The sequence below is a fragment of the Atta colombica genome, unplaced genomic scaffold (assembly GCF_001594045.1).
Source record: "Atta colombica isolate Treedump-2 unplaced genomic scaffold, Acol1.0 scaffold11, whole genome shotgun sequence".
NCBI lineage: Eukaryota > Metazoa > Arthropoda > Insecta > Hymenoptera > Formicidae > Atta > Atta colombica.
This window is the reverse complement of record NW_017259195.1, coordinates 1,491,455-1,503,699: the sequence shown is the minus strand read 5'-3', so window position 1 is coordinate 1,503,699 and position 12,245 is coordinate 1,491,455. Positions and strand designations below refer to the sequence as shown.

Sequence of the window (12,245 nt, the reverse complement as noted above, 5' to 3'; positions counted from 1 at the left end):
ATATATATACATATATACAAAAAATTTTCATATGAGTGAATTCTGAAACATTCTAATTTCTAACATTTCTAACATTTCTAAGATTTCTCATTCTATAATTTCTACGAAATCTTATAAAATCTGAAAAAGTTTAAGATATATTTCAGAAACTGTAGAATGAGAAATTTTTAAAATTTTTTAATGTCAGAATTTACATATATGAAAAATTTTTAAATTGGGATAACTTTCTTATAAAGGATTAGTGCTTGACTAAGACTTTCTTCTTATTTCTAAAAAAAAAAAATGTTCTAATTCGTAAAAATTCTGAGAAAAATTTTTCATTAAGGATTTCTGGATTTATTCGTTCATTTTAGATTCCAGATGCTGCAGCTGGAGGCAGAAATATTACAACATACGTACGATCAGGAATTGTAGTTGAGACTGGGTGGCGTGCAGATGCGGTGGCTATATAAGGATCAAGAGATCTTCATGATCAACACTCCAATATCAGACGGCGGAGAGTATTTCATCATGTGATATGTAAACAAACACTCGCCGGAATTTACTACGCGCCACGGTTTTAAAATTGCCTTGACTGGAATTCACCTCGCTGAACACATTATTACACCAAGAAACGCTTGAGCTGCTGCGATTTATATTCACACATATATTCAGGACCGAATAAACTCGCTCGAAGATTTTCAGAGGATTGATTGTGGATTTTGAAAGGAGATGAAAATTACAAAAGTGGGCAAAGATTACTAGATATTGACCAATTAAATTGTGAATATTCTAGTGAATTTGCTCACTTTTGTAATTTTTATTTCATTTGAAGATACACAATCGACCCCCTGAAAAAAGGAGCCGAATATTCTTCACCGATCCATTTGACCTCTATTCAAAAGAAAATTTTTGGTTTTTTCAAAGAAAAGTTATAGAAACAAAGATTGAGACCTAATGAATGACGTAAAAAACAAACTCTTGAATGCATCAATCTAAAAGTAAATGCCAGATTGGCTCTATTAATCTCAGGAAGATTTCCAGCGCCACCCGACCGCATTCTATATTACCGCGTTCTATATTGAAGGTCAGCACCAGTTTTCTCAATAAGTCTTCGTATTTGCAAGTGAACCCTGATCTGACTTCCAGCATTAAAAATCTAAATCCTGCTTCTGTATACAAGGATATCGTGATTGTGCATTGAGTCTCTGTAAGTAGGTATTTTTAAATTTTATTATTATACTAGCAAAACTTCTGATCTTACTAAAAATTCTTCTTTATAAAAATACGGTTTCACTTAACTGTATTAATCTTACAATTGCTAACATTACTTCCTAATCTTAGCGATTTAATGTCAAATTATGGCAATTATAGCATAAATATATCTCCTTTAATGGAGATAAATTTATTAACATCAATGTTTTCGCATTACCTCCCAAAGAAGGCTTCAATAAATGAGTCAACTTAGAATCTCTGTAAAGAATATGTTTTTGTTTTTTTAGAAGTGCTACTAAGACAGACTAAAGATGTATTAATACTTTTTAATTCTAGCAATCTATAATATCTTCATTCTTGTTGGGATCCTGCTACATCGACTAAATTCATTTTTCTTTTAGTTGCTCTTATTTTATAGTATGTGTACCAGTGATTTGAGCTTTTATTATTAAATATGCTCTAGATAATTTACAATATAAACTATTATATATTCCAAATTAAATTCTATGTTAAATTATAAAAACTCAAGTAGGACAATTTTTTTTATTTATATATTTTTTAAATTTATATATGATAAAAATCTAAGTGATATATTACGTTTCTTTTGCATTAGATCTATGTAAGACATAAAAAATGGATTTTCTTTGAAAGTTTGAAACATTTGTGTTGTTTTAATATTCTCCAGATCTTCCGAATCTAGACATATATAGAATATATGAATATAGAATATAGAATATGTTTAAAATCTGAATGAATCTTCTACTTAAAAAATTTTATATATTTTGCGAATCTGTACATATCTGTAGTTTATTCCTATTTGATCACGTAATATAATATTTATTTAATACAGTACAATTATTGAATATGTAATAATGCTATAAACCTTAAACATTTTTTTTTTAATTTAATGATAAATGAAATAATATTCACTTTTTTCCATGAATTATTGTTCCGGAAAATATTTCAAGAGAGGTTGTAAAAGTTTTTTTAAGATCATTTTTTTATACACTAAAAAAAAGTACAAAAAAAGTACACTAAAAATTTGGGAAAAATTTTACACACACTCGCACATATGAACGCGCGCACGAAAGCACATACACATGCGTACATATATATATACATATATATACATATTATATATATATAACACACACACACACACACACACACACACGCACGCCCGCACGCACGCACGCCCGCACACACGCGCGCACGCACACACACACACACACACACACACACACACACACACACACACACACACACACACACACACACACACACACACACAATGACGTTTCGAGTAGTCAAACTCTATATAGTTCATATTGAAAAAAATTACAACCATAATTTAAATTAATGACAACGGTATCTTAAATTTGGGATAAAAATCAGAGAAAAATTATCGTATCGATAAAAAAGCGATTTAAAAATAAAATTTTTTCCCGTACGTGTTGTCCGATTAAATCATTAATTTGATTCATGCCGTACATCATTGCAAACTTGGACTTTTAATTATCAATTTTGTATTTTATTATCTTGTCGTTTTGAAAATAATGTACAATAGTACAAATCTCATTCAAATATTCTTAAAGTAGACAATCTTCATTTTTTAAACATATTTTATATTCATTATTTAGGTATCAAGTTATATCATTTGATAAAATTTTCCTAAATTTTTATTGCTTTTTCAAGAAGTGTATTTAAAACATATTCTATAAAATAAAAAAAAAATAGTTATTAAATAAAAGCCATATGTAGATATAGGGCGACCTGAAAACTTGATTGTGGAAATATCGAAATTATACATATCAGGAGAACCTATATATATATTGTAATAGATTTTATGCAAATTACGATAATATTATAATTGATTGGCATTATTACAACGCAGATAGCCAAAATAAGGAGCCAATATGTTGCCATTTTGCTGTCACTTATTTCGCATTCAATTTCACCAAACTAAAGCCAGGATGTTTTCACAAACTGTCTCTTGTTCTAATATCATGTAAAGTCTTCCTTAGAATTCAGCAAACTGCTGACAAGTTGTCATCGCGTGCATGGCGTGCCGTCAGTTTGCTGTCAACGTGATGAGTTTATTTCTCAATGTATACTCTTACAATTTCGTAAATGAAATCTATTTGCCCTCCTGATGCTAAATGCTCAGTTCACATTAGATTCCAATGACAGCAAATTGTCGACAAGTTGAAAACAATACATGCAGTGCATCAAATTGTTCCATATAAATCTAAATCTCGCTTAGCTATCTGGGGATAATCTATAATTAATTTACTAGAAGAATTTTTAATTAAAAGTAATTTTGATAAGTTAGTTTTTTTTACATATCTGCTATTTTTTACGCTTCGATTCACTGTATACCGACCGACGTAGACCAATGATGCCAATAACGATACTGAGTCTACAGGTGAGAAATTCACAAATGCCAATAACAATATCAGCGAATTAACAGATTATGAAAGTATAAGAATCACATTATAAGTGACATTATTTCTACTAATTTGTTTTAAATTTTATCTGTATACATTGTTATTTGTTTTATATTTCAGTATTTTCAACTCCGGCTGAGGAGCCAAATGTTTAAAAAATAATTTATAGATAATGATTTTGGTTATCCAACATTTTTGCCAGTCATTTTGTAACACGAAAATATAAATTATGAAAATTATAAACATATTGGCTTGCTGATTATCAATTTTTTCGAATTTTTCCTACTATTTTGGATTAGCCACTTTGAATTTTTTATATTATATTTAAGCCTAAAAATCTTAATCCTCCGTATATACAACAGAATAACAAAATTAATTTTGAAAGTTGCACGTTTTTTTCGGTTCCTTTTTATTTATTGCAAAATATATTTTGTGCTACGACTTTTTCGACTTTATTGCTCAAAAATTCTTGTTTTTAAGTCTTTAAACGGGAAATTTAAAAAATAATTTAAAAAATAATTAATTATAAAATCGATGCATTGTAACTCGAAATACAAGCAAAAGAAAATATCGGGTTAGAAATATCCATATGAATAGGGATTTTTTTTAGTTGTGTATTAAGAGTTAATGTTCACATTTTCATTAAGGTATGAAAACCAAAAAAGGCGTATATATCACAATTAACCTATGATGGAAGGGATTGATATGGTGTGCTCAGTTTAGAAATCATGCCCCTTATGCGAGTTGAAGTATCGTTAATAGATCCAGACCTGCCAACTGTGAAGATATAAGAAAATAATGTTGCTACAACTGATCTCTATACATCTTCGTCAGATCTCGCTATGTGTCCTTTTCTTTTCGTTTCGAAGCGTGGAGCAACATCAACTGTCAAGCAAATGTCAAACGTGATTTTGAGAACTTTTAACAATTATTAGTGTTTCTAAGGCCCGATTGCACTAACATTACTTTGAATTTAAGCGAGACTTAAAATTCTCTCTATCTCATTTTAAACGGAAAAGAGGTAGGAACAAAGAGAGTTTTAAGTCTCGCTTAAAATTAAAGTAATATTGATGCGATTGAGTCTATTTGTCTCCTTTTTAATTCAGAATTTATCTGATATTGTCGATGTTACACATTTCTCTGCTCTGGCACCGCATTATATATACTTTATTGCTTATATTGTAATATTATAATATCCACTGCATTCCTCTTTTTAATTTCTAACTTGTATTATAATAGTGTGATTGAAGAAGATATATATATGTTTGTAAATTAATATGTACTCTTTATTGACACATGTAAATGCTTAATTTTGTTATCGATATTATTATTAAAAGCTTTAATGGCTACTTTATATATTATACGTTTAAACCTTTTTCTTCTGAATTTATATTTAAGTACAATTTATTATAACTTTTATATATTGTAATAATCCATCAATCGTATTCTGAATTTAACAACTGGTTTTTTTATTAAAATAACTTTCTTCACAATTCTTGTGAATAGATTACTTGTTCTAAGAAGAAAAATGAGAACATTCCAATCATATTGCTCGTTTTTAACGTTTTATATTGAATATTTCAATGGACCACACAGATTCTTAACAAAGAGGGAACATAGGAACATTCGATACGTATCTATATTTTTTAAATTTTACTATATAACGTTCAGAATATTGTTATTTTAATATGCGAATCCGACAATTACTGTAACATTATTATTTTTATTTTTTAATTTTTCTAATATTGAAAATGATCCGATCAGCATTTAAACGTATGTATTTCTTATATGTTTTTGCGTATTAAATATTATTAGTATTAACTGGCCCTTCTTGATTTATTCGAATTGAGCCATTCTATCAATTTTTATTTGATTTTTATAAAATTCACAGAAAGTTTTTGAAAGGTAAAATCATGAAAATTCTATCTTTAGAAATATCATTGAATTTTCAAGTCTCAGCGAAATTAAGAGACTTTTAGACACATGATTTTCAGAAAATTCGCTGAAAATTTCTAAAAAGTGAAAAATCGTGAAAATTCTATCCTCAGATATATTCTAAATTCCCGAATTTCAGCGGAATTCAAAAACTTTCAGACAGTTGAAAATAATTTTTAGAGAAAATTATCGCTGATAATACCTGAAATTCCTTGAGGAAATCTCTGAATGTTATCGAAAATCCCTGAAAAACATTTTCAGACATTTGCAGCAAAATTTTCAGAGATATTTTTTCATCAAGATTAATATTTTTAAACAATGTTTTAATGTTATCGCTGGCATCCCATCACAAGAGTAAAGTATCACGTAATAGCAGTTCTTGCCGATTTTTTGCTATTTTCCTATAGTTATGTAATAGTTATAGTAATTTCAATGCTTTCGATAAGTCTTGTTCAAAATTCTTGTCCTTAAGTATTATTATTAAATAATTTTTTAATCTCACTGCTGACAGCACATTTTTGATAAGTATATGATACTGCCAGTTCCTAATGCTTTATGGCAGTTCTTGATTATTGTCGCATAGTAGTGACTGTTCTAAAAATCTGTTCTAAAAAAAGAACTCTGATAAAAACCTAGAAAGCCTTAGAATTATATTGCAGAACTATAAAGGAAAATAGCAAAAAATCGGCGGGAACTGGCAGTTACGTAGTACTTTACCTTTATGATGTGATGCTAGCACTGATTGAAAAATTATTTAAAAATACTTAAAGAATTTTAAGCAAAACCTGTAAAAAGCGTTAGAACTATTGGAAAATGTCAAAAAATCGGCTGGAACTGTTCCGATTTTAACTATTGTTAAAATCAGGAACTGTACGACTATTATAGATGCAAACGGAACTGTGTATAAAATATCGGATTTTTCAAAATGAAGTGCTTACCCGAAAGTAATTTTATATGTATACTGATTACACAGGCAAAATACAAGAATATATCGAAACAACAATATCGGAATTAGAAAAAATACAAAAATTGTCTTCATTTCAAGAACTACAGGAACATCAGAACTTATAAAAGAAAAGCAGACAATAATAATAAATAATTACTCGTTTTATTCGCGCTATTACATTATATTAAAGAATAATATATAAAAAAAAATAAATTTTTCTTCATAAATATGTTTAATATTATTTATTTGTAATATAAATTTTTTATTTATAAGTTTTTTAAAAATTAAATTAGATACTTTTATACTATTAAATTAAAATTAAATATTTTGCTACATGTTTTTCACACAATGTCACATATCTTATCTTTATTGTCTGTATTACCGACTAATTATTTATCGTGTAGGCTACCTTTAGAGATCGGACAGAAAGATAAACATGCTGTATATTGTTAGCGACAATAGGTAAAATTCACTTTGCCAGATGATAATGCAGAATATTGCTTTTACCAATCATCTGCCGTTTCTGTGATACCGATTATTGCTAACAATATTCAGCGTCAATTAATAATTATTAATTCAATGTTTTCATATCCTAGATATGTAATATATACAACATATCTTATTCAAATTGATTATATATGTCATACACATATGCATTCGATATTATTATACATTCGATATTATTATATCTATAAATAAAATTTGTAGTTAATAATGTAAATTGCTATACATGCTCCAAAACTTGAATAATTTTCTGATACCTTTCGAAAATGTTTGAAAGACGTTTAAAAGATGTCTTTTGGAAAAGCCTTAAAGATATTCAGTTCAAATCGTCTTTAAGATTTTTCCAAAAGAGTCTTTTAGACGTCACTTTTTAGATATTTTTATGTCTTTTAAATATTTTCGAAAAATGTCAAAATTATATTATTCAAGTTTTGGAGTATAGTTTTGGAGTAACACTTTACATTATCGACTATAAATTTTATTTATATATAAAAAGTCCGAAAGATTTCTGAAGAACATCTTTTAGAAAAAAAATCTTAAAGAAAAGTTTTAAAGACGTCTGTTTTAAAATGTGTCTTTTAGATGATTTTTAAACATATATATATACAACAATGTATACCTGGAAAAAACCCAGACAATATCATGTCCAAAATACGAGCAAAAGAATGAGCTGCATTATCAACAAATAATTATCTTTATTTCCAGACAACATTATGTCCAAAATATAAGACATAAAGATTATTTTATAAGACATCATATTATAAGTCTTAAAGCAATCTTTAAAACGTTTTCAAGCCGTCTTAAAGATTGCTTTCTCTTATAATATGATGTTTTATAAAATAATCTTTACGTCTTCAAGACATTTTATATCCATATTTTGGACATAATGTTGCCTGGAAATAAAGATAATTATTTGTTGATAATGCAGCTCATTCTCATATCAACACTTATATGTATACATTTATAAGATAAAAATTAGTAAATAAAAATTACAAAATAATTTCATTCTTATTTTATTGCATGTTTGTCTAGTTGCATTTCGATTTTTGATTTTTTCTTTTCTTTATTTCTATGTACGAAGTGGAACAAATTATAAAACAAGCTAATACTAAATATTCTCCTGAAATATTCATATAAATTTTTAAAATTCTCAAAAAACATTCCAAGTTCTAATATCTCGAAATATTTGTGTGAGTGTGTGTGTGTGTGTGTGTGTGTATGTGTGTGTGTGTGTGTGTGTGTGTGTGTGCGCGCGCGCGCGTGCGTGCGTGTGTGTGCGTGCGTGTGTGTGTGTGTGTGTGTATGTGTGTGTAAAAGCAACATTCAAATATCAGTTAAAAATTTATATATTAGGTGGAGTAAAAAGAAATCTATTATTTTTCCATTCAATTTCATGCAAAAATAATGGATTTCTTTTTATTATACCTAATATCATTGTTCCGAGAATATTCCACATGTTTCGTAAAATTCTTATTTTTTTCAGAAATTATAGATTGGGTCTGAATAACTTTTGAAACAAAATTATACTGTGAAGAACACATTTCATATAATTTCATCTTGAAGCTCAATTGTGGAGCACATTTCATAGCAACGATGAAAAAGTAAAAATGAATTTTTAGTGCAAAAATAAAAATAAGGGAAATAATCTCCAATGGCCTTGACTTTAACATCTGATATCAAAATCATGACTTTGAGCAACATTCAAAAGGTTTTAGCTATCAATCAGACACCTTAGATGACTTAAATAATGCAAATGCCGGCAATATATACATAACTTTCAAATCTCATAATTCGAAATGCAAATAAAGAAAAAATATTTTATTGTAGCGTTTTGGAAAGCTCTTGAAATAAGCTACAAGAGTGTGCAATAAAAAATGGGACATTTCATTCAAAAAACTTCATGCAACCTTGACCTAACTTAAGGACGTTCTCTTAAGGTAAACTAAGGTCATCATCTTTTTTCCTGGAACATAAAACTTTTGTCTGAAAGATTTTTTGAAAAAAACTTCTCCCTTTCGAGATATTCAAGTATTGATTAACATAATCTCTTTCTCAGATAGATCATTTTAATCAATACATTTGAATATAGAAATCATATTATGTAGAAAAATATATAGAAATAAAGAAAAGGAAGTACAAAAGGAAAGAAAGAATATTTACATATGCTAATATTAATATTAATATTAATAAATAATTAGTATTATTAAAAGAATAATTAGTTTTATTTTATTTCTTTTTTCTTTTTCTCTCTCATTTTTTTTATTACTTTCTTCACGTTCTTTGCTATTACGCGTCACCTTTTTTAATGCTGACTAATTTGCCGATAAAAGAATGTATTACGTAAAACATGTTTATTCATAACGTGTTTTTACGTGTGCGACAAAATATTAATTTACATGACAGATCACGTTTAAATCGGCGGAATAAATTGGTGACGGGAAGGATCAATAATGACGCATTGTTACGATTGATTTCGCTAGCGTTGCCTGGCAGTGACACGTATTCGATATCGAATTTCCCTGATTATTACGACGAGAGGAATGCATAACGATATATTCAATCGAAGAAAAAAAGCGGTGCAGGTGCATAATCGGACATAGTCGAGACAAGTTCTTCAACAAACGAAAACTGCATTTGTAGCATAATGTCGTTTACAGTTTCACGTTACGTTTTATATCAATATCTTCTTTTTTTTGGTAATTTGAGTTGAGTTACATTTCTTGCTGAGTTTAATATGAGTTTTATTAATTAATCTCATCCACGGATATGTAGATTTTTTTTAAATGTGAAAATGAAACTTGTAAAAAAATTAAAAATCTTGCAGTGATCAAGATGTGTATCGCGCTTACCTCAGACGACAAGGGAGCATTATATCAGAACTGTACGATTTTCGATAAATCGGATATATACGGCGGTCCAGTATGCGGCGACAACGGCGTAACATATGCTAATAGTTTTTATTTAGATTGTAAAAATCACCATAATCACGAAACCGGTAAGTTAATCTTTTTGTTTCAACTAACAAAAATTGATTATGCACAAATATGTATTGTTATTTTGGAATTACAATGAAATATTAATGTAAGTTGCGTGCCTGCTTCATAAATTATATTATTATAAATATTTTACTAGAAGTTTTATAAAGAATTATGTGTATCTAAACACAAATTAATCAAAATAGCAAAATGTTTCTTAAATATGTCACTAATTTCTTAAAATGTATTAATTTCCACTGACAAAAATTAATAATGCCAAATTTTGTAATAATAATGAGATTTGGAATAATAATGATACATTAAAATGTACTGTAAATTTTACACATTTATAAAATTTTATTTAATATTTTTTCCGGTGATTTAACATTCTTTTTAGTTGCCACCTTACACTCTGGTCCGTGCTTGGAAAACGAGGAATACTGTAGCGTCAATCTGTATTATGATCCGGTTTGCGGTTCAGACTATAAAATTTATACTAATATGCAGTCTTTATTTTGCGTTCGTCAAAGGCAATCTAGAGGTAAACGCAGATAATATGAATCGTTTCATTTTTCGTGTGTATATTTGATGTATACATTTAATTTTACAATATTAAAATAAAAATTTAATAACGATAATGTTAATTTGCATTGAGTCTTTTTTCCGTAAAAAAATTACTGAATTTATTAAAAATTTCTATTTATTGAGAGAAATATTTTTCACTATTTACTATACGTTGTATCTTTATATTATAACTATATAGATAATTTAATATATTTTATTAATTTATAGATTTTTAATATATTTTACTTGCGGACTAATAATTGCTTGGGTTCTTATCTTTTTTATTTTCTATATTAGATTTATTCTCGAAGCTCTCTCTTTTAATTTTATATTTTTAATTTTTATTAGAGTTTTTAATTTAATATAAATAAGCTTTAATTTTCACATAGAAAGAACGAATTTACTAAAATATTTAAAAATTTATTAGATACACAGCTTTGAACACAGCTTTGATTTTGTTTGAACCATCAAATAATCAAGTAAAACATTAAATTATATTAAAAATCTTTATTTTAGACCGCATAAGAAACACAATTAATACTAGCAATTTAAAATGTCTATTACGAAGCTGGATCTTCATTGCTTTTAAATAATTCAATTTTGAATTACTAATATATACGTACTTACATATATATCATATTGTAATCTTTTCAAGTAAAACGTTTAAATTAGTTGTTAGAACATTAAAACTTTTTAAAACATTCATCATCATCACGTTTGAGTGTCCTGTACTATTTTGATGGTCCAACAAAAATATTTTTAGGTCTGTATCTAAACATTTTTTACTAGGAAAACTAGTTCAACATTAATACAATTGAATACAAATCGATTTACATATTTTCAATGTTAATAAATAATTTAATCTTTTTAACGTTATGAGGTTATCGTAGCAATAAAAGATACGTAATTAAATTATTTTTAAATTAAATTATTAATATTGAAAATATATTAATTGATAAATTCATTTGCAATTAATTGCACTCAATATGCAGTGTTGCACTAATTTAAGTGGAAAAACGCTATAAATTTTTAGATACTTCAGCAAAACCGAAGATGATCGTTTTTCATGTTGACTTACAAAATGCGAGCGTATTGATATTTCGATTATTATACTTTGGCTAATCACTAATCATGAGCAAATTAATTTTTACTGCTCATTCAATCATGAATTTTGTCCTGTGATCTGTTTCAGATTTAAAAGCTGTGCCGATGACGGATTGTCCACAGAACGATTCATGTTACCGAGGTGGAACCGAATATTACGGCATAAATCCGATCTGCGCTAATAACGGACTCACTTATCAAAACGCGGCTCAGCTCAAGTGCCTGCAACGATATAATTCCAGTAAGAGATTATGACGAGAAGTTATGCGGAAGCATTTAGTTATGACTCGCGTAATTGCCAGTAAATAATCGAAAATAACTCCTTGTCGGTACCTTCGCACTCTCTTAAGTCTTATATCGTGTTGGTGCTGAATTAATTTAGAGTTCCACTTTGAACTAAATATTTCATCGGCATAACCCGGTTATCCCTCTGCGGGCGTGGATCACGATTTACATCCGAATCAAGATAATTGCTTGACACGGACAGCAATTGCAGATTCAGACTGCATTTTCTATTAATACACGAAACGATCGTAGCAAGATATTTCCGAGATTTATTGTATATATATATATATA

General features: G+C 28.0%; 1 protein-coding gene across 1 annotated transcript in view; it reads left to right on the top strand.

Moving 5' to 3' along the window:
- The first annotated feature begins 9,670 nt into the window (after positions 1–9,670).
- Positions 9,671–12,245, top strand: part of LOC108693811 (serine protease inhibitor dipetalogastin-like) — a 5,687-nt gene continuing 3,112 nt past the window's right edge. Inside the window, exons 1-4 of the mRNA XM_018202961.1 lie at positions 9,671–9,722; positions 9,851–10,021; positions 10,399–10,542; positions 11,758–11,910. Of these exons, the coding sequence (XP_018058450.1) occupies positions 9,671–9,722; positions 9,851–10,021; positions 10,399–10,542; positions 11,758–11,910 (520 nt within the window). The remainder of the gene's footprint in view (positions 9,723–9,850; positions 10,022–10,398; positions 10,543–11,757; positions 11,911–12,245) is intronic.